The 24,166-nt window shown below is 44.1% G+C and overlaps 1 protein-coding gene across 1 annotated transcript; it reads left to right on the forward strand.

The window, feature by feature from the left end:
• The first annotated feature begins 892 nt into the window (after positions 1 to 892).
• Positions 893 to 22,886, forward strand: ABRA (actin binding Rho activating protein). Its single transcript, XM_006113010.5, has 2 exons — positions 893 to 1,705; positions 11,087 to 22,886. Exons 1-2 carry the CDS (start codon positions 987 to 989, stop codon positions 11,562 to 11,564), a joined length of 1,197 nt encoding a protein of 398 aa, XP_006113072.3. The 5' UTR covers positions 893 to 986; the 3' UTR covers positions 11,565 to 22,886.
• Positions 22,887 to 24,166: the final 1,280 nt, after the last annotated feature.

Here is a 24,166-nt window from a genome sequence, read left to right on the forward strand (position 1 = left end):
AGGGGCTGGCAGCAGGCCTGGTGACCTAACTCAGTACTCCTGTTGAGGGCAGTGTGGCTGGACCTTCCTCCAATGGAGCTTAGTCCGAGTGTCTGGCTTGCTCAGCAGCTGGGCTCCAACAGAGCTCTGAGCTCGGCCTTTTATACTGCTGGCCACGCCTTTCTGCTTCCTGTGGGTGGGGCTGAGTTGCTCTGGCACCACCCACCAAGGAGTCTTAGGGAGAGTTTCCTTTTCCAGGTCAGCAGGAGGCCAGGCAGACTCACTATGACAACCACAGAGTATGGTCCCAACTCCAAAGATTGTACATTCTTCTCAATAGGCGAGACAGGCAAACAGCAATAACTTTTATTAATTTTGTCTGTTTGGAGATGAAGTACTGGAGCAATTAAAGAAAACATACGGAAATCCCTAGGATAGGATTTATAATATGCATTAAAAATCACCAAGACACTTTTTCGAAACTGTAACTAAAATCTCTTATCCAGTGAAATTCCCAGATTGGCACAATGAGATGAAACTCAGTTTTATGCATGGTGCTGTATTATTCCTCTGGATATCACTGGCAATTGAGGGGCTCATCTCCTTTTAGGATTTAACACTTTGATATTTTTGCCACAAGTCAAAACACTAGTAGGAAAAATAAGACCCAGTTACTGTCAAGCAAATTCTGAACTATAAAGACCCTAGAAAGGGTTTTTACAGGAACTGTTAATTCCCACAGGACTGCTGTAGAAAAGTGTCATCTTTGTTTACCTCATGCAGCCTCCATCTGCTGTGGCAAAATGCAAGCCTGAGGTATTAAAAAAAGAACACTGTCAGAGCAGGGTCACTATATCCGTCAGAAATGCTTCACATAGTTTCCAATATCACAAATGCTCCCTGCTTCTAAATTTAAATCACTGTAGCTCTCCCAACTGGAAGATATTCCATCTAGGATCATTCATTTACTAGGTGGCTACCACAAGAGGTGGAGAAGAGGCAGCAACATGCCGCCAGAAGAAAGCCAAAAAGCTAAGCCTGCAAAAAGGGGCATGAAAAAGTTCCGAACCACCAGCCTTGTAATCAGCTTGGCACGAGGCTGGCAACAGTGGGTAAGCGACCACAACACAAAGCAAGCCCAAGAGCCCCAGGGATGGATGCCTGGTTCAGAATCACCACCAACTGAGCCACCAAAAGAAAGGCGATCATCAAGATGGCCAGTTTCTACTCAGACACACCAAGAAAAGGGTATGGAAAAATCTTCAGGGAAGGAGATGGTGTTTAAAGGGGATGTAGTAAAAGATTCAAGTGAATCTGATGAAGCTCTGAGAAAGCTTAACATTAAAAGCAAGGAGGTAACCAAAACTGTTGTAAGTAAAGTCTATGAAAAAGGAAATGACATTAGCCTCCTCAGTGATAGATATGAGAAGGATAATGGAAGCACAGAGATCTGCGGCTGCAAGGCGGAATCAAGTCATTTTGATAAAATTCTTAAGGACAAAATGTCTCCTACAAGGAGGAGGAAGTGCTCAAATCTGGTGACAGAGCTAACCAAGGGTTGGAAACAGATGGAACAAGAGGACAAATTCTCGGAGTTAGAGCTACACAAATGTCGCAGTGACAGCATGGATACGGAGGACAGTGGATATGGGGGTGAGGCAGAAGACAGACTCCTGCAAGAAGACTGTGACCACATTATGAGGATTAAACGACCGATGCCATCACTGTAAGTGATCAAACACTCCATTAGGGTCTACCAAAATAACAGAGTCCTTGAGGCAAGTGTGGGTTTACAAAAGGGAGAGAAGAAGATAGGAAGCTAAAATTTTTGTAACTGGATAAGATCCAAAAGGAAACTATCAAGTTTTAAGAAAAGGCAGCCTCCTATTGTCACCCCAATTTGATGACTCCAAACTCACAGAGATAATACCACGGGACTTAGATCCTTAATCACACAGCACGTATAAAATATCTCTCTCAATTATTGTGATTGAGATCACTTGAAAGCCATAGACTAAAACATATCTACATAAACCACTCCAATTCATCCAATTTTACCCACAAAAGCTCATGATTCTGTATATTTTTGTTAGTCTCTAAGGTGCCACAGGACTACTCATTGTTTTTAAAGTTACAGACTAATGTCTATCTCTCAGACTACATAAACTATGTGATGTAAAATTTTAATCTTGAATAGATTCCTAAAAACTGAACTCTCTTTGTGGATAAAGATTAACAGAAAAATGGACTAAATTCATTAAATAAATTATTTGCAATTAATAGCATTCAAAATCTTAACAGAAATAGATATCCATCATAGTGGCTTTTGGACAGCCACTTTCAGAGAGTAGTTATCAACTGTTCACAGTCATGCTAGAAGGGTATAACAAGTGGGGTCCCACAGGGATCAGTTTTGAGACTGGTTCTGTTCAATGGCTTCATCAACGATGTAGATGATGGCATAGAGAGCACGCTTATTAAGTTTGTTGATGATACCAAGCTGGGAGGGGTTGCAAGTGCTTTGGAGGTTAGGGTCATAATCCAAAATGATCTGGACAAACTGGAGAAATGGTCTGCGGTAAGCATGATGAGGCTCAAAAAGGATAAATACAAAATTCTTCACTTAGGCTGTGTCTAGACTGCAGGGTTTTTTCAAAAAAAAAAGTAGCCTTTTTTCAAAAAAACTTCACCTGCGTCTAGACTACAGCTGTGTTCTTTTGAAATTAAATCGAAAAAACGCGGCTTTTCTTTCGACGGTGGTACTCCTCGTTTCATGAGGAATAACACCTTTTTTCAAAAAAAGTGCTATGTCATGCAAACTGCTTTTTCGAAAGAGCATCCAGACTGCCTGGGTGCTCTCTTCGAAAAAGCAGCTTGCTTTTTCGAAAGTGCTGATTGTAGTCTAGATGCTCTTTTTCGAAAGAAGCTTTTTTAAAAGTATCTTTCGAAAAAGCCTCTTTCGAAAGAGGCTTGCAGTCTAGTCGTAGCCTTAGGAAGGAACAATGAGTTTCACACATACAGAATGGGAAGTGACTGTCTAGGAACAAGTACTTCAGAAAGGGATCTAGGGGTCACAGTGCTCCACAAGCTAAATATGACATGGTTGCAAAAAAGCAATCATGACTCTGGGATGAATTAACAGGAGTGTTGTGAGCAAGACATGAGAAATCATTCTTCTCCTCTACTCTGCACTGATTGGACCTCAGTAGCAACATTGTGTCCAGTTCTGGGCACCACATTTAAGACAGATGTGTAGAAATAGGAGAAGGCCCAGAGTAGAGTAATAAAAATGATTAAAGGTCTAGAAATATGACTTATTATGGGAGACTGAAAACATTCCTGCTTTTTTTTCCCCCCAGTTTGGAAAAGAGAAGGCTGAGAGGGGACATGATAGCAACTTTCAAATACCTAAAATGGTATTACAAAGAGGAGAGAAAAAAATTATTCTCCTTAACCTTTGAACAGGAGTTAAGGGGCTATTTTACTTTTGTATTTGCCACTGGTGAAACCACTACTGGAATATTGTGTCCAGTTCTGTGTTTTCAATTCAAGAATGATGTTGCTAAATTGGAAAGGGTTCAGAGAAGAGCTATGAGAAGGGTTAAAGGATTATACAGTATGGATAGAGTCAAGGAGCTCAATTCAGTTAGCTGAAAGAGAAGGTCAAGGGGGGACTTGACTGCAGTTAAGTTCCTACATGGGCATCAAATATTTGCTAATGGCTCTTCAGTCTAGCAGGGAGAGATATTACATGAACCAGTGGCCGGAAGCTGAAGCTAGCCAAATTCAGACTATAAATAAGACACATTTTTAATAGAGATGGTAATTAACCATTGGAACAATTTTGCAAAGGTGGTGGTGGATTCTCCAACGTTAACCAACGTTAAATCAAAATAGGATGTTTTTCTAATAGCTGTACTCTAGGATTTATTAGGGGAAGTTCTATGGCTTGTGTTATACCGGAAGGTCAGAATGGATGATTTCAGTGTTCCCTTTAGGTCTAAGAATCTATGAAAAAAATGCTAAATGTACATTCATTAAGGAAAACAATTAAACCCTGTGCATGTCAGCAAAAATTACCAAAGTTAAGTCTCTGACCACTTTTCTTTTTTTGGCCCCTTTAAGCATATAGTGCTCATGCTTAAAGTTAAGTATATGTTTAAGTGTTTTACTGAATTGCAACCTATATACATTTCTGGATTCTGCTCACTTAATGTGGTTTATTTTCTATTTACCATCTGAGATTAACCCATTTTACAAATTTACAAAAATATTACACTTGCTGCAAACATCTGTGGTTACAACTCAGAGATATGGAACTGGTCTGATTATTTATTTAGTCAAGAAAGGCACTATTTTGGTATCATTTCTCTATTGAATTGTACACCACGTATTAAATGTCAAGTGTGAAATCCCTGATATGTCAGAAAAATCACTATAATCACATCTTACAAAATGTTTTATCCTTCAGAAACAATCTGATGTGTAGGAGGTTTCCGTATGTCTGCAACATGGTGTGAGGAAAACAGAAAGTGCAAAATGTGTTGTTTAGGTTAAGAATTGCTGCATATTAAGAATTCATTTTAAATATATGTGAAAAGAATTATTATGAAAAACATACCTCTCCTTTACTGAATTAAACAGCCAGCCTAACTCTTAGCACCAAACTGAACGTTAAGCAATATTTCCTTGTAACAGTTCCTGTATGGGGATCACAAACAAAACTTGTTTGTTAATTGTTGACTCCATATGTTACAAAATAATCAGGGGTTCAAATCTAGATATCACAATCAGTGGAGAACTCTCATTCATTTCAATACAAACAGGATTTGACCCACAGAGGTAGCTCCAAGAGAAGCAGCGGATTCTGACTGAAATTCTGTGACCTGTGCTGACATCAAATAGCTCCTCAGAAGCTCTCCCACACAGCAAACTTTGCAGAAAAAGTCTGCAAATAGTGGGATTGTGGCTTGCCTTTCCAATGCAGTCACTTTAATTTCAGGAAAATCAATTCCATACACCAGAGACACTGTAATGTATGTATATGCACACAAATATACACATTTATTACAAGGTAAATATTACTGTAAACACCCACGTTATCTGAAGTGCACTGTGTAGAGGCATAAAGCAAGCTCGATTAATTAAATTGTTTTCTTTTTAGTGTTTGCAAATGAGCTATATATGCATCCTGGCAGACGGTAGGTTAGTACTAGAAATTACAAGAAAGAGTGGGGTTACGTCTAGACTGTAAGCTTCTTTCATAAGAAGTTTTTCCGGAAGATCTTCCAGAAAAACTTTTCAAAAGAGAGCATCTACACAGCAAAAGCACAACAAAAAAGCAATGTATTTTTTTCGAAAGATAGTGTCCAATCAATGTGGATGCTCTCTCACATTTCAGTTGTGATTACCATGAACAGATGGCCACCAGGGTACCCGTACTTTTTCCTGGAGGCCTTTCGAAAAAAAACACTCTCTTCCGTGTCCACATGCCTTTTTCCAAAAAAAAAAAAAAAAGCTCTCAGAAAAATACTTCTTCCTCATAAAAAGAGTTTTACCACGGTCAGAAAAACCGCTCCATTCTTTCAACTCTCTGTCAAAAGAATGCAATAGCAGTGTGGATGTAGTTTTTCTGGAAAAACTCTGCAGTGTAGACATACCCTGGGAAACAGAGAAAAAGGCACACAATTTCCTAAAGCTGTGATATTCACAGCTCAGGAGCCAAATTAGTGATCAGCGTGGCCCAAAAGAGGTAGAGTAGTGTGAAGTAATGGTTTCGTTTCCTATATATAGTATTTCACAGCAAAATGACTGATCAAGTATTATTAATTTAGATTGGTTAATAATTAAGTTACACAGTGTTTTACTATCATGTGCTGCAAAAAGCTGCGAGACACATGGAAAAGTTACTTGTGAATCCTGAGCCTCAGTCTAAGTATCACTGACTTGGATTGTTCAAGATGGTTAGAGTACTTTTTAACTTCGGTGTATTATGATAGGAGTTTCAAATTTAGCATAGAAGGCTGGGATTTTCAAGAGACCTTTGAAAATTTAGGGTAGAATTTTCAAATATGTCCAAGTCACTTAGAAGCATAAGTCTCAATAAAAATCATTGCGAGTTGGGCCTTTTTGCATCATTAACCTTTAGCTGCCCAAATCCATTAAACTTCCCTTTGGAACTGGGCACTGAATTCTCTCAAACCTTTTGAAAATCACAAGATAAGAATTTTGGCCTGGCTTTGTAAAAGTGTTTAGGAATTGCTGCATGCAGTGTTGCAAAACCCGCATGATTTAGGAGCCTAAATCTCTTATTTTCCAAAAGATATTTAACCACTTAGGAACTAAAAACTTCGTCAGTAAGATATTGGTTGCTGAATGCCTAAATCCATTCTGAAAATGAGATTTAGGATTCTGCACTGCAATGTTGAATGCAGTTGTACCTCAAAACCTTCACAGATCTGGGCCTTAGTGCACCTCCAATGTAGTAGTAGTAGCTATTAGAAATTATTGGAATGTTCCCACAGGGTCTCTACACAGCAATTAGTCCTCTGGGATGTCCCACAACTCCCCCCGCCCTCGCATTTACATAGTGCCAGGACATGTGCTAGGCACTGCACAAATAACTAAAGCGGACATTTCAGGGTAGGCTCATTTTTTTTAAAATTAATAAGGCAACCCCTGCTCCCGCCACTGGAACCAAGTTCATAGATTCAGCACACCTAAGGCTGGAAAGAACTATTGCGATTATACAATGAAGGAGAAAATCCATGAGTGGATCTTTGGAATTTTCCTCCTGCTGTAGGTTTCACTGAGTAAGGGAACCAGCTGGCTTTGTGCTGCCCTTTCCTATTAGGAGCTGTCTCTCCATTGCCTCATGCTGTGTGTTGCCATCTACACCTGTGCCAAATAAGAGCAGACTGAGTACAGAAGCTGTCAAATCAGAATAGCAGTGTTTTACACCCACTTTAAATGCACTTAGCTAGAGCTGCCAACTCTGACAATTTATTCTGGGAGATTTTTTTCCCAACATGACATAAGGCCATTTTCTTAAAATATCCTATTAAAATCCCCCAGATTGTCTTCAATAGTCACCTGGAGATTGATGCTGATTCTGGAACAGTTCAGGCCAATCCTGGAGGGCAGGCATTCCTACACTTAGGTTGGGTGTAAAAAGCTCCACAAAGCACCAGGGCTATGGAGAATCAAGGCCAGCATGTTCATACTGTCTTCTAATCAGCATTTCAGAAATGAAAGGCATGGAAGGAGAGTTGATGGAATAATGCCAAAGCAGATACATGGATATATTTGCAAACAAACGAATGGGCTCTGCTTCACTGCTAGGCCTGAGATCATGTCATTAGTTATCCATAAACATCTACAGCTATTTATAGGAGTCTACATGTTTCACAAATTTTAGCACAAACAGATCTCTGAAAATACATCACAGAAAGGCCTTATTCACTGTTCATTCATCTGTTTCAGTTATCCAATCAGTGAGTAGACCAATGCTAAGTTATCTAGATAATTAATCATATCTCACAAATAATGACTGGCTAATAGTCACTATGAACCAGTTCCCAAATAGTGGCTGAAAACTGAACATCCATATTAGATAACAAAGAAAGTGCATTCTACAGTCCTAGAAACCAGGAGCGGTATGATGGAAATTCACAAACATAATGGGGGAAAAAAATTGCAGTGGGTATTATCTGCAACTACTAATGTGACCAGCTCTACCCAAAACCAACCCAGATTACAAAGAACTTGTTCACTAAAATAAAATGCAGCTCTAGCAAGGAAATAACTATCTTTCTATTGGGGTTGCCTGAATCTCTCAAATACCTTATATGTCAAAACTTAATGCAGTTATCTGGGAGAACAGAAGATTAACCCTACATACAGAAGTGTAAATGCATAAAATAACATCTTTTATATTACTTACAGATGTCTACCTTACTGAAATCTGCCTGGAAAGATTTTTCTTAATTTAATTTTTTTCAGTTGTTGTACAGCCCTTGGATTTTAAAAAACAGTCTTATTTCAGTTTTATTTTATATTCTCAGAACATATAATAAAACCCGCTACTTTTGTTAAGCATTCAGTTTTGCTTTAACCATCATTTTTTTTTTTTGTTTAAATAAGGGAGTGTTCTGTTTTCCCTATAGGTTTCAGTGGGAACATACAGTGCCAGTAATTATTTCTCACATCAGCACCCACATCCATGCCAGCTGTAACTCTAGCTGGAGTCATACTGATCTCCTAGCAGACTGCATGCAAATTCCACATGCTGGGATGATAATATTTAGTCTGTACCTAGAAACAAACCTGGTGGTGCATGAGTAATGAAAACTGCAACATTGAAGCAAACAGCATGGAAGTGCTTACGCACCCAAAAGGAAAAAGAGGAAGTGGCAGCACAGATCTTGCTAAGGACAATACAGAATACATATTTGCAAATAGGCCTTATGATTGTTACTTTTAATGTTACTTATATCCCGAGGCCCTAGTTTGGATCAGGGCTCCATTTTGCTTGGAGCTGTACAAACACAAAGATGACATGTTCTCTGCCTCAAGCAGTTAACAAAATGCGTGAGAAGAAGAGACTAATGTGAAAAAAATAAAACTGAAAGGCAGAGTCTTTACTGGTAAAAGCCTCAAGAAAATATAGAGTAGGGCAAAACAGGAAGGGTTAAACTGTAAGATGCATGTAGAAGGCCAAAATGAGAACTGGATCATCCCTAACCATATAGGGCATGAGAGTAAAAAGCTAAATGTGAAATCAAGCAGTGCTAATCTAGGCAGCTCAAGGAAAAGATTAGAATGGAAAGGCGAGAACAGTATTTGGCTAGAAAGGAGGATTAGATCTAAGTGGGAACAGAAAATGTAGGAGACACGAAGTAAATAAAAGAATGATCACACAAGGCAGAGTTCAGCTAAGCTGCCTCCTGCACAGGTGCCAGATTTTGGGGGGGGGGAGGGGGGGAGGAGCGCCACTAGGACCCAGAGTGTAGAAAATTGTGTCTGCTGCTGGTGTATATGTATTCTCTCTGCTCTAGATGCACAGAGATGGTGGCGTGCCATGAGAGGAGTAGAACAGGAAGAAGGCAGAATTGAGACCTTTCAAAGTTTTGGCCCAAGCAAAGGGGTATGGGGGCATCATTTGAGCTCCCTGCCTCAGGTGCCAAAATGTTGTTGGCTGGCCCTGCTCCTGCACTTCTGATCCTATGAGGTTCCTGCTACAGGAGTTTTGAAAAGCATCACAGCGAGTAGGGAGGAAGCAAGATAAGCATATGAGTAAGAGACAACCACTTTATAGATATCTGTCTACACAGTAAAGAAAACCCACTGCCAAGCCCTGTGGTTCTCAACTGGTGGTCCATGGACTGTCTCAAAAAGGAGGAGGTCCATGAACATTTTTTGATTGGCCTGGTGGTCCATGGACTGAAACGAGTTGAGAACCACTGGCCTAGCCAATGCCACTGGCTCAGGCGGTTTCATTGTTGTGTAAACATCTAAGCTCAAGATGGAGCCTGGGACTCCAGGACCTTATGAGGTGGGAGAGTCCCCCCAGCTCATGCTCCTGAGCCAGCTGGCATGAGCCAGCAGTGGGTTTAGTTGCTGTGTAGCCATGTCCGCTATGGCGCGTGCTGCATTTCAGCTCCAGTGAGACCATCAGTATAATAGTTACCATTCACGGACTCAGGTTTTCCCTCCATAGCATACTCTCTGTATTGAGAGTTGGGGAAGTGGTCAGCCAAGGAGCTTGATGGGGGTCAGGGTTGGACAGGATGCTGTATAATGGTTTAGGGACTTTGTGGATCTCCTGAAATCTTTTTCAGGAGCCAAATTCCCTGCACATCGCATGGTGCATAGGGGAAGAGCTAATTTGCTGATAGTACTGCAATGTAATATTGTAACACTCTCCTGCCAGACCCGCATCTTATACTTACTTACACTCTCTCTCTTTCTTCCATGATTGCAAAGTAGAGGGAAGCAAAAAAGTGCTTTATATCATTATGGGCCTGTTCTGTGCTTTAAACAACACTAGTGCAACTAACTTTGAAAATCAACTTAATTGGCACAGGGAGAATCATAATGCAGGTGTCCTCCAGGGACCTAGAACTGAGATAAGGGCTTTCCCCCAGCCATCCTTTCTCTCCTCTACCAGCAGAGGCAGGGCAGAGCATTGTTTGAGAGAAGGGCCTGTGGCTCGGATACTTGGTTGCAGTTTAGCCCCAGTGGGCTGTTGCAGCCAACTATGATAGAGCAGCCCTCAGACTAGTAACAGCGGCAGGGAATTTAAATCCTTTTGCACTATTGCCCTGATTTGTACTCCGCAATATAACTGCATCTCAGGCCCTGTCCCAGTACCTATGAATGACATTGTGGTCATGGATATTTTTAGCAAGCGAAGATGGAATGGGATTGGAGTGTAGCGAGGGCAACACCTTCCTGACCTTTGAAAAATCTTTAAATGAACTAAATAAGTGGGTTGTGTGTTTTGTTTGGGGCTTACTCCAATCAAAAATAAGCACTTCCCAATGGTCTGATTTTTACATTGACAAGATCCTCCTCACGCTTGTCTTAGGCTTTCTGCTTTATTCATTAAATCAAAGCAGCCTGAAAGGAGCAGATTTTCTAATCTTATAATTTCTAATTTTATAATCATGAATAGCAGTGAGTACAATTTTTGCATTTGCAGTTATTGGCACTTCAAATTTAGTTTGCTTCAGTTTCCAGGCTCCTGAAGAACTGATAGAAACAGGGAGAAAGATAGCTAACTGAGCAAGTAAATTGAGAGATAATTACATTTATTCTTTTGCACCCAGTGTGTGGGTTAATAACTGGGCAGATAAAGTGACTAACAAAATTGAGATCCAGAGAATAAGTTGGTGTCTTTTACAAGATCCACCTGGCTTATAAATAAAAAATTGATACATAAATGTAATACTCCTATACTGAAGAACTAACTTTAGAATTAGTAAAAATATGCCATCTAGTGGTTAGTACTCTGGGCTTTACCAAAGAAAACAGTAAATAGCACAAATGACCCTCTCAACATGGTAAAATGAAAAAAAAAATCAAGCCCTATTTTTGTTTCTTTCAGTGCTTGTAGGTTTACAGAAGAACCAAGCAGCAAGGCCCACAGGAAATACAGTCCTGTTAATACCCTGACGGGCAGATGGCAAGAATGGTCAGACCAGCATATGATAACACAGAAGCTGAATCCTTTCAGTGAGGAGTTTGACTATGAACTGGCCCAGTCGACACGCCTGCACAAAGGAGATAAGGGCTATGGTCATCCTAAAGAGGGTACGAAAACTGCTGAAAGGGCCAAGAGAGCAGAGATTCACATTCACCGGGAGATAAGAGATATGTGCTTTATCATTGCAACAATGGCTCAACCAAGGCGAGACGGCAAGATCCAAGTCACCTTTGGGGAGCTCTTTGACAGATATGTACGGATTTCAGACAAGGTTGTTGGGATTCTCATGAGAGCTAGGAAACATGGGTTGGTGGACTTTGAAGGAGAAATGCTATGGCAAGGAAGGGATGATCATGTTATAATTACGTTATTGAAATAAATGCACAACAAACCCATGATGGTAAAAGTTAAAATGTCCCAGTTTTTCCATTTCTGCCAGTTACTGCACCATCTAATAGTCAACATTTTGATTATAGGAATTTACCATGACGTTGGAAAGATACTTAACATTTGTTCGAGAGTCAGATGTTTTATAATTACTTCTATGACACCAAGCATTCTTTTGCTATCCCTTTTGTATTGTGCCTTCTAGTAACAGAATTTGCAGCATTATATAGTTATTTACTACTCAGGCAAGGATAGATGATGAAGAACTGGAGTGAATATATGTATTAAAAGCATCAAAATAAATATAAGAACATAGTGGCAGAAGAGATGGCTTCACCTCAAACCCAGCCCTGAGTTGTTTTCACATACAAGATTTCCCCCTCTCCCTATATTAACTAACGTAGAAGGGATTTGGGGAGTTAAAGTGAGTTGGATCAGGAACCAAGGATATGAACTTTAATGTGTAGTTTATAAAACTGACCCTTCAGACTTGTCCTGTATTTCATAATTAAGTCAGCAAAACTATTTAAGGGCATGCAAATAGAATTTGAATGTACGGATATCAGCATTTACTACTAAGGCATAGGATATACTACAGTTATTCCCTATTCTAAGTATAGCAAAATACTACTGCAGAAATGATATAGTGACTAACTGACAAAGGTTCATGTTTTAATGGAGACCCATGTATTTGTGAGTTTTTCCTTATACTTCATACACAAAGTAAGATGAAACTGATCTCTTATACAAAGAGGGTTTTGTATTTAAACTGTTCTATGTTTATATTTTAAAAAAAGAAACAAGTGGAATGGTGGCATTCATCCCCTATAGAAAAATACTGAACACCAGACTTAAATGCATAGAGAATATAGAAATACATGAGAATTACTGCATGATACTAGTATACAGAAATGATTTTCTATTCCATACATCAATACATATTTCCTGGGGGAACAAGTAGAGAGTAAGTGTATGGCGCTAGACATTTGTAAACAGCTTTGTTACAGAAAAAGTACAAGATCAAGATGCAGGAATAGCAATGGTAGAGATGTTCTCCTGTAGATAGAGCCTACTCTGTGAGTGAGGAATATATGAGCAGTATTTTTCCTAAGTAGAAAGAATACATCATCTGTGAGAAAGCTGGTATTTTATAAAATGTTCAACAAAATATGAGCTTAATTCTACAATCTGTATTCATAGTAGGTTGTTCCAGTGAAATCAACTGCATTATTTCAATGAGATTAAAGACTGCAGAATTAAGCAATGTATGTTTTAGAGAAATGTTTAAAATGGTTTTCTATGCTGTACTATAGTGTAGATTTCTATATTGTATATAATGCTTATTGAATTATATAGACAGTGGCTTCTCAAGAAGATTATGACTATGTAAATTTCTCACATTGCACAGTAAGGGCAGAATAAAATGTTCATTTAGGAGGAAAAAAATTAAGGCAAACAATTTACATACAGTTACAAATGAGAACCTGAATGGTTTCCCTTAATAAGTTTCTTTCAAACTGAAAGATCAAACATCTTCTTGCAGAAGAAAAAGGTATATGTACATTCTACCTTAATTTGGTAAACCAAAGAATTGTTAAGTTAGCAATAAAATACAACTATTCTAGTTTCAACTTCCTACTAGGCATATTTTTTGTTTGCAAATAAAACAGACCTCAAATTTTTACAGGCAAATAATTCAAGAACCAAATAACAATATGCTCCTATAGTACATCTTGTTCTAAAAAACACACTTGAACCTCAGTAATATGGATGTCCCTAATCCAGGAACACTGTGGTACAGACCCTGGCAGCAGGAGGAGAAAGCGGCTCTGTGTGCTGCCACAGCCCTTCCTCCTCCATTTGGAGGAATGGCAGCACAGCACTTATTTAGAAGCTTTTCCCCTGATGTTTTGATAGTGGTGGGGAGTGGTGTTTGGGAGCGGGAGGGGGTGAGGAGCCATGTGTGCCCAGGAAGCAGGGCAGCAGGCAAGCACCCCACGCCCATCCCCCTCACACACTCTCCCTGCTTCCAGACTTCCCAGCCTCAGCACACTCCTGCATCCTCCCTCCCTCAGGCCTCATATGTATTACTGTCTTTGTTACATATGAAATAAAAATTCAGAACTTTTCAAAAATGATTTTATTTTCACCTTCAAAACAAAAAGTATACATGAACACTCATGGTCCACAAAATTCGATAATCCAACATAGCCGATTTCCCAAGACTGCCAGATTAAAGAGTTTCAAGTGCATTAACATTGTAAGCAAGGTAAATGTGCAGTTAGCTGTGATAAAAATATATCACATTGCAGGTCTTAACCAATGGTCTTTTTGTTTACAATGTGACTACTTATGCAAATAATAGCTGCAAAACTGAGTTCCAGAATACTGCATTTCATGTCTGAATAGTTATCTGCATATACAGGTTTCTTGCATTACCCTCCCTGGTTCTTCATAGGAATACCACAACATCTGTTTAATTATAAATCATGTGTTTTGTCCTTTAAAAGGATGTCCTAATACAATACCCGAATGACAAGTAAAGTCTTACTTTGAGTACCCAGAGCTTGCTTGTTTTTTTCCTCACCACTACTTAGAAGAGACATACCGTATTTTCCGGCGTATAGGGCGACTGGGCGTATAAGACTACCCCCTATCTTTTTAATTAAAAGATAGGGTTTCATCTTATACCCCAGCGCCCCTCCGCCTCCTTTGCTCCCGGTGTCCCTGATCTGCTGGAGATGGTCCCCAGCAGACCAGAGACACTGGGAGCAAAGCCGCAGCAGCTTTGAAAGCCTCGGGGGAAGCCGGCGGCCGGGCATCCCAGGCGCGACTGGGCTGCCCCCCCGCCGGAGCCCCTCCGCGGCTTTGAAAGCCTCGGGGGAAGCCGGCGGCCGGGCATCCCAGGCGCGCCGGAGCCCCTTCGCGGCTTTGAAAGATGTTTGGGGGATGTTTTTTAACATCAGAGGTCGTCTTGTACGCCGGAATATATGGTATGTTCATTCGCATATTGCTGGATGTATTAACAGCTCATTTTAAAATGTGAACTTCCCCTGCTTCAAGCCACTATTTTGTCTGATACTCATCCTTGCAATAAAGCCCATGGATCTGTTAAAATGGGAATTTTATGGCAGCATACATCCAAGCTGGGAAGCGGGATCATCCTGTAAACATGATACCAAGAACACAGTAATTTTGACATATCTGGTACACCTTCCCTGGACGCTATGGCATTGCCAAAAGAAAGGACATTACATTGGCTGGGACTAGATAACCAATATGGAGCGTTAGGTGAAGATATGAATTGGAGACATGACTACTCTGCCCTGAGTCTGAGTGCTAAGGACCAGGGCTGCTGGAATAATTACATAGTGGGGGTAATAAGAGCCATCGAACAAAACCTTAAATCCTGTATATAACATAAGCCAGTACCCATAGCTCTAACACCTTTGCTAAGGACTGGACGTGGCTGATTAACAAAGGAGAAATATTTCTTTCCTGAATGAATGCGATTACAATAGTAAGGACAAACCGTTAGGATGATAGCTACAAACCTGACTCGTGTTAGCAAAAGCTCCCAACTTAAAAAAAAATAAACCCGCATACTTCACTTGACTGGTGATACTAACCTTTAGGAGGCCTACACTAATGGACAGGAAGCATGAAGACATCTCTAGCACAGGTTCAGTAGTTGTGTTTTATGGCACTGCAGGGCTGGGACAGAACTGATGTTCTAAAAAAACCACAATGTTGGGATTTGTATAAAGTATTTTTTTTTAAACATGCAGAGCATATTATACTACAGACACTTGATCTTTTACTTGGACTCTCTTATAAATGCAAATAAAGCCTTACTGGGGGAACACAAGTCTGGGTATCACTGGTTTAATATAGCAGGCGGTAAACTATAAGCTCTGCATCAGCAAAGTAAGTTCTATTTGTTGACTTCTCTTTCAGAGTCCATGGGAACACTGATCACTTCAAGCAGGTATTAATTTTAAATTTGCCTGGTCTCAAATGGAGGATTGGTCTTGCAATAGCAGACCAGAGCACCAATGCTAGGTACTTAGAACAGTGAGGCATAATAAATAGTATTACTGCCACTTTCTATAGTTTGTATTGTTCTGGGAAACAGTTGAAAAAATTGGAAGACATATAGCAGCTCCCTCATCCAGCTCTGCCAATTGGATAGCGTATCTGAAGAATCAGACCCATATGCCTACATGAAAGAGATCTGAGACTGCTTCCTTCTCCCCCCTCCTATTCTAGGGTGATCTTAGCCCATGGAATTTAGGTTGACAAGAAACATATTTGCAATGCTGCCTACTCACGCTAGCAGTGCTTGTTAAAAGCACTTGGCAGTATTTAACATGTCAGATGTTTCATATTTATTTTTGCCTGGACTTGGCTATCTATGAAGGACTTGTATAGTCAGCAGGATGCTCTTTTAGGAAAGAATCTTCCCCAGGTAAAACCATCAAGTCCTGAAGCATGGGAGAAAACAGACACATTTATCTTCACAATTAAAAACAATAAATGGTCTGGTACCACTTTATAGACTAACCAAACATGTAGATGGTATCATGAGCTTTCGTGGGCACAGCCCACAGCCCACTTCTTCAGATTCCATCTACATGTTTTGTTAAGTCTATAAAGTGCTACCAGACCATTTGTTGTTTAAGTTTATCCTGTAGAGACTAACTTGGCTACCACCTGAAGCTTCTGTTTTTCGTCCGTTCAGGATAGGCTCCCCAGCTCCTCTTCCCCTCTCAATTGCATGGAAACCATCGGGGCTAGATAGGTCTGCTTTTCTTCCATGATCTCAGAAAGGATATGCTGGTATGTATGGGGGGTGCCGGTTATGGGAAGCTAGCCCTGATGGCCCTCTCATGCTCTGAATGACAACATCTTGTGCTGCTGCTACACTCTATCCATGACTTGCTGGGTAAGGAAGTGACCAAGTTCTGCTGCTTGAGCCCTGGCTGCTCAAATAGTGTATCGGGCTCCAGGCACAATCTCTGAGCTGATGCACTGCCCTCCTGGTATCATGGTCCTCATAAGAAATGGGGATTCATGGCCCAGAAGCAATTCCAAATCTAACAAACTCCTTTGCAGCTGGAAAACAGGGATTGAGCCAACTGATCTGTGTGGGAAACTGTGTCCTATCTCCAGAGATGCCAAGCATCATTGTGGTTCACTAGATACAAGGCATGGAGAGGAGCACAGCCCTTGCTTCTCTGGTCATGGCACAGGCCCAGTCACCTAATTTTGTGAGATCCATCTGCTGTGGACTTAATTATCTTGAGCAGTTTTGCATCATCTGCAAATTGCCACCTGATTATTCCTTTGTCCAGATAATTTATGAACATGTTGAATAGGAAAGGTCCCAGGACAGATCCCTGAAGGACATCACTAGTTACCTCTTTCCATTCTGAAAACGGATAATTTGTTCCTGCCCTTTGTTTCCTATCTTTTAATCTTTTTAAAGCTACCAATCTTTGAAAGGTCCTTCCCTCTTATCCCATGACAGCTTGCTTACTTTACTTGTCAAAGGCCTTTTAGAAATCTAAGTACACTATATCCACCGGATAAAAGTTACTTACTTTCTTAATTATTGTTCCTTGAGATGGGTTGCTCATGTCCATTCTACTTAGGTGTGCGCGTGCTGCATGCATGGATTGCCGCAGAGTTTTCCATTAGTGGTACTCTTTGGGCAAGCTGGGGCCCCCAGGAGTGGCACCACTATATTGGTGCATACCTCTCTCTGCTGGCCTTCTACCCCCTCAGTTCTTTCTTGTTGGAATGCTCTAACGCAAGGGAGGTGGGTGGGATGTGGAATGCACATGAGCAACATCTTGAAGTAAGTAGCTTTTTTCTTCATGGGCTTGCTCAAGTCCATTCCACTTAGGGGATTCCAAAGCTAGCCTCCCAGGAAGTGGGGTCAGAACCTACCTAGAGATGGATTGTAGTAGAGCCCTACCTACAGCAGCATCCTCCCTGGTGTGCTGATTGATGGCATAATGATCTGCAAAAGTGTGCACTAAGGACCAGGTAGCTGCCCTGCAAATCTCCACAATAGGCACCTGGGCTGCAAAAGCTGTGGAAGAGGCTTGCGATCTCACAGAGTGCGCCCTAGTGGGTGGGGCCAGAACCTGTGCTAGCTCGTAGCACACCTTGAAATCTGAGATCCAGGATGAAACACTGGTTGGCCCTTCATCCTATCTGCTAATGCTATAAACAATTGGGAGGACTTGCGGAAGGGCTTGGCCCTTTCTAAATAAAAAGCTAACGCACACCTCACATCAAGTGTGTGTAAAGCCTGTTCCGTCCTGGAGCTATGGGGCTTAGGGTAAAACACAGAGAGAAAAATCCTGGTGAACATGGAAGAAAGACACCACCTTGGACAAAAAAGCCAGGTGGGGACGCAGCCTGACCTTATCCTTAAAGACGACCGTATATGGGGGGTCCATTACTAGGGCCCTGAGTTCTGCTACTCACCTGGATGAGGTAATGGCCTTCCAGGAAAGGTGTAGAAGGGAACATGTGGCCAATGGCTCAAAGGGAGGACCCTTGAGCCTTAAGTGCACCAAATTTAGGTCCCAGGAGAGCACTGGCTGATTCACCTGAGAATGAAGCCTGTCTTAAGCCCTGGAGGAATTGGTGCACTCTGGGATCCGAGAAAACGGTCCTTCCCGCTGAGCCGGAGTAGAAAGCTGAGATGGCTGCTAGGTGCACTTGCATGGAGGAGGTAGCCAGGCCCTGGAGTCTGAACCTAAGGAGGTAGATCAAGATAACTGGGACATCCATAGCGGGAGGACCCCCTTATTACCTGACCAAATCACAAACCATTTCCACTTTGCCAGGTAGGAAGACTGGGTGGAGGCTTCCAGCTCCCTAAGAAGACTGGGTGGACCTGCTCCTAACACTGCCTCTCTGAGGCCGTTAACCATGGAGCTTCCACACCATGAGGTGCAGGGAGTGGAGGCTCATGTGATGGAGCCTGCCAAATTCCTGGGAGATTAGGTCTGGACACAGGAGGAGGGCCAGAGGCCACTCCATTGAAAGGGCGAGGAGGTCCAGGAACCAATGCTGATGAGGCCAGGCTGGGGCTATCAGGATCACTGAGGCCCAGAACTCCCTGAGCCTGAGGATTACTCTGGGGATCAGTGGGAAGGGGAAGAAGGTATACAGCAGGCCCCACGGCCAGAGGATCATCAAACAGAACAAAACCGGGGACACTTCCTGTTGTGGCAAACAGGTCCAGCCCACCTGTGGAAAATGGAGAGGGTTACAGCCGCCCTCAGAGACCATTGGAGCCCCGGGAAGGACCTGCTGAGGCCATCTGCCAGCTTCTTCTGAGCCCTGGGGAGGTAGGTAGCCACTTGGTGAATATTGTGAGCTACACAAAACTCCCAGAGGAGGAGAGCCTCCTTGCACAGGGGCTAGGAGCGAGCACCACCCTGTCTGTTTATATAAAACATTACAGCCGTGTTGTCGATCAAAACTGAAACGCACATGTTTTGGAGCTGCAATAGGAACACGCCACAGGTGAGGCGAATAGCTCTCAACTACCTGACATTGGTATGTGGAGAGAGATCCACGGGACCCCACATACCTTGCGTCCTGAGTTTCCCAAAGTGGGCTTCCCAGCCTATGCCGGAGGCGTCTGTCACCAGCTGAATGAATGGGGAAGGGGTGAGAAATGATATCCCTTTACAGACCACTTCCTTGCACAGCCACCAGTGGAGGGATTTCAGCAAGTCTGCAGGCACTGTCACCATCATGTCCATATGCTATAAAGCTGAGTTGTGGAGCTGGTGCAGCCACAACTGAAACAGCCTCATTCTGAACCTGGCACACTGTACCACATAAGTGCAGGCCACCATAAGCCCCAGGAGCCTCATGCAACAGCTGGCTGTCAGGGTGGGGAACAATTGTAGCTGCAGAATGGCATCCCTCAGTGCCATGAAGCACCCAAGGGCAAGGAGGCTCTGCATTCTGTTGCGTCCAAAAGAACTCCCATGAACTCTATCGATTGAGTGGGAACCAGGGTGGACTTGGCCTCGTTCAATACGAGACTCAGTCTGAAGAACGTCTCCCTTATGAGGGATATATGGCTGATCACCTGGGACAGGGACGAGCCTCTTACGAGCCAACTGTTAGGTACAGGTAAACATGGACCCGCTGCTTCCTCAGGAATGCAGCCACCACTGCCATACACTTTGTAAAAATCCTGGGGGCTGTGGAAAGGCCAAATGGGAGGGCCGTAAACTGATAATGGTTGTGGCCCACCCTGAAGTGGAGGAAGTGCCTTGCACAGGCACAATGGAAGTGTGAAAATAGGCAGGGTTTGACAAACCGCTGAATCTACTCGCCCATGGCGAGTAGATTTCAGCTGGTCGCTCCGTGAGCCCCATTCACCGGCATTTCGCGCATGCGCAGTGCCCATCTTGCGCATGCGCAACGCGGGCCTGGCGAGTGGCTCTCGTCGGGGTTTGTCAAGCCCTGAAAATAGGCATCTTTGAGATCGAGGGCAGCGTACCAGTCTCATGCGTCTAGGGAAGGAATGACGGCCAGGGTAACCATCTTAAACTTAGATTTTACTATGAAGGTATTCAGATGCCTCAAATCCAGAATAGGATGGAAGCAGCCTTTGGGACTAGGAAGTAGCGGGAATAGAAATCCTTTCGTCTGTGGTCCCACCGGACTTCTACCACCCCCAGGTCAAGGAGTTTCTGAACATCCACCCTGAGAAGATGCTCATGAGAGGGGTCTCTGAAAAGGGACAGGGAAGGAGAATGGGAGGGGGAGCGGGAGCGGAAAGGGATGAGGTCTAAGACCCAATGGTCCGTCATGGTAAGTGACCAGGCATAGCAGAAGGGAAAAAGGTGACTGGTAAAGGGCCTCCAGTCTGAGATTGGTGCGCTGTCCCCGCTTGCACCTTCAAAGATTCGGCCTAGGGTCCTGGGGCTTGCCGGAAGGGCTTCCCAGTCAGAGGAAGGAGGGATGTCTGCCGGTCCTATTATTATTATTGTAGGCTCTACACCATAATTATACATTATTATTGTGGCCTCTACACCTAGGGAAGTCTGACCTGTTCCCCTGCTGGAAAGAGCAAGGCATGGCCCCGGGAAGGGAGCACCTTTGTGGGGCGGGGGTGTGGATACCTAGAGACCTAAGGGTTGCCCTAGAATCCTTTAACCCATGAAGGTTGGTGTTGGTTCACTCTGAGAACAAACTGCCACCCTTGAAGGGCAGGTCCTGGATTGTGTTCTGGACTGCCGGAGGAACGCCAGATACCTGTAGACATGTGCTCTTATGCAAGACCAGGCCTATTGCCATAGTACGGGCTGCTGCATCTGTCGAGTTCAGGGCTGCCTGAAGTGCAGCCCAGGACATTACTTTGCCTTCCTTGGACAAAGCCCTGAACTCCTGCCTTGAATCTTGGGACAGCAGCTCCTCAAACTTGCCCACAGCTGCCCACGAATTAAAGGCATACCTAATGAAAAGGACTTGCTGGTTAGCGATCCTGAGTAGGAGACCCCCTCGAGGCATAGGCCTTGTGACCCCAAAGGTCTTAGCACTTGACTTCCCTGTTCTTAGGGGTAGGGGCAGGTTAGCCCTTTTGCTCACAGGTTAGAGGCCTGTACCACTATCAAACTGGGTGGCGGATGGGAGAACAGGTGCTCATGGCCCGCTCTGCCCTCTTGTCCATGGGGGGATAGACGCTGGCATCTGTCAGAAGGCCTTCGTGATTTTGCCCACTCTTTTATTTAGGGGAAGGGCCATGCAAGACAGCACCTCAGTGTTAAGAATGTTGACAGTGGGATCTGAATCCTTGGAGGTCCGCTCGAGCTGGACCCCGCGGCTCTGGGCCAGTCTCTGAAGAAGCTCTTCATGGGCCCAGGAGTCCATGACCGGTGCTGACGAAGAAGCCAATCCCAGGGCCTTATCGGGGAGAATAATAAATACTGTTGAGTCCTCCATCTCATGAGGCCGCTCTGATGCTTGAGAGGTGGCAGACTGCTCTGATGGCCCATGACCTCCACCCTTTTCCAAGTATAGCTCGGGGGACTACCAACATACCACCAAGACCTAAGATCCAGTGCTGGGCAACAGGGTGGCCCAAGGTGGGACCCGGATCCCCAAACGTGCGGACCCCACCATAGAGAGAATGCTCCCCTGCGCCTGGTGGTATGCCCAAGGGGCCCAGAACGGCCACTGGTTCAGATGCTGCAACTGCGGAGGCCATGTTTGTGAGAGGCCTAGAGTGGTGCCAGGATGAGGAACAGTGCCGGGACTGAGATCGGCACCGGGAACTGAGCAGTGCCGAGAGGAGAACAAGAGATGGATACCCTTGATGGTACCAACTCCACGTTGGACTCCAATGAGTAGTTGGACTCCGACCACAGCGGGGCAGAGGCCAGGCCCAGGGAACAGTGTCTCTCCACTACTTGCCGGCGTTGATGAGAGAGCTGGGGAACGCAGAACCGCACAAGGCGCTGGTGCCGAGGATGGAGTGGGCCTACCCAGATTCAGTGCCAATGACGAGGCCTGTGCTCAAGACAGATCCTGGTGCTCTGGAGGAGTGAGGGCAAGTCAGTCGTCAACTCAATCAGCTCCTGTGCTGCCTCAAACATATCAGGAGCAGAGGGCTGTTCGACCTGAATCAGCTCCTCCCCTGCACCACAGCTTTTGGTCATGCTCAATTGGCCGTGCTCTGGCCCAGGAGTAGCAGACCTCATGGCTGGTGCAGGTACGACAGGGTGTCTCAAGTGTGGACACACCTCCGACGCATGACGGGGCAGGAATCTGCCCCATATCTACTCTTCTCTTCTTGCACTGCACCGGTGACTGAAAGGTGCCACGCTGTAGGGTGTCTCAATGCAGACGAGGCCCCCAAGGAACTGGAAGTCTCCCACACCGAAGACAGTATGCTGCGGAACTCCGGTGCTAAGTCCAAAGATGATGCTGGGCAAAGTGCCGACACCATGAGTAGTATCTTTAAGCGCGAGTCCTTCTCGCACAGAGTTCTGGGTTTAAAACTGCAGCATATTCTGCGGTTAGCTGGAACGTGGGGCTTGCCCAAGCACTTTAAAACAAATTGTGTGGGTCACCTCAGGGCATAGGCTTGGAACAGTTAGTGCAAGGCTTAAAATTGTGACGTTCTGACATGCACCGTGGGCCAGGCGGGAAGGAGATGCAACAGTTGAGCCCCAATCCAAACAATTTATCTAACTATCTAACAGGTACGTAACAGGGAAAGTAACTTGGATAAGAAACAAAAAGGTTTAACTAGGTGCTAACTACATAGAACACTTCAAATACCACTGAGATGAAGTAAATAAGAAGTAACTGAGAAGGGATATATATATATATATATATATATATATATATATATATATATATATATATATATATATATACACACACACACACACACACACACACACACACACACTGCCAGCTGGGATATATATGCACCAATATAGTAGCACCACTCCAAGGGGCTCCCCAGCTGGCCCAACCGGTTCCGCTAAGAGAAAACTCTCCGGCAATCTGTGCGTGCAGCACGTACACACCTAAGTGGAATGGACATGAGCAAGCACTTGAAGAATCATCCTCCTTGTCCACATGCTTGTTGACCTCCTCAAAGAATTCTAGTAGATTGGTCAGGCATGATTTCCCTTTAAGAAAACCATGCTGTCTCTTTCCCCCGCAACCCGTCTACCCCCAACAAATTACGCTCATCTATGTCTCTGACAATTCTGTTCTTGTAGTTCCAACCAGTTTTTCCAGTACAGGCAGTCCCCGGATTACGTACAAGATAGGGACTGTAGGTTTGTTCTTAAGTTGAATCTGTATGTAAGTCGGAACTGGCATCCAGATTCAGCCGCTGCTGAAACTGATCAGTTTCAGCGGCTGAATCTGGACAGTTCTGACTTACATACAGATTCAACTTAAGAACCCCAGGCATCCCCAAGTCAGCTGCTGCTGAAACTGATCAGCGGCTGATTCCAGGAAGCCCAGGGCAGGGGCTTCCTGTAGTCAGCCACTGCTGGTCAGATTCAGCAGCGGCTGACTTGGGGACACCTGAGGCAGAGCAGCTGGGGTGCTGCTGGGTTGGTCCAGTAGCACCGCCGCTCCTCGGCGCTACTGGACCAACCCAGCAGCACCCAAGCTGCTCTGTCCCAGGCGTCCTGATTCAGCCGCTGCTGAATCTGACCAGCAGTGGCTGACTCAGGACGCCTAGGGCAGAACAGCTGGGGTGCTGCCCGGTTGGTCCAGTAGCGCCCACAGCGGCGCTATGGGACCAACTGGCAGCGCCCCAGCTGCCATACCACAGGTGTCCGGAGCAAAGCCATGGAGCACGGGGGCAGCGGGACAGCCCAGACGCGCCGTGGCTGTCCTGCTGCCCTCGGGCTCTGTGGCTTTGCTCTGCTTTGTTCCCCGTCCCTCTGGTCTGCAGACCAGAGGGACGGGGAGCAAAGCCACGGAACACGCGCGCTCCGCGGCTTGGCTCTGCTTTGCCCCCCCCCCCTCTGCAGACGGGGGGGGGGGGCAAAGCAGAGCCAAGCTGCGGAGCACGCTGCC

This window comes from Pelodiscus sinensis, chromosome 2 (assembly GCF_052426305.1).
Source record: "Pelodiscus sinensis isolate ZL-2025 chromosome 2, ASM5242630v1, whole genome shotgun sequence".
NCBI classification, from domain to species: domain Eukaryota; kingdom Metazoa; phylum Chordata; order Testudines; family Trionychidae; genus Pelodiscus; species Pelodiscus sinensis.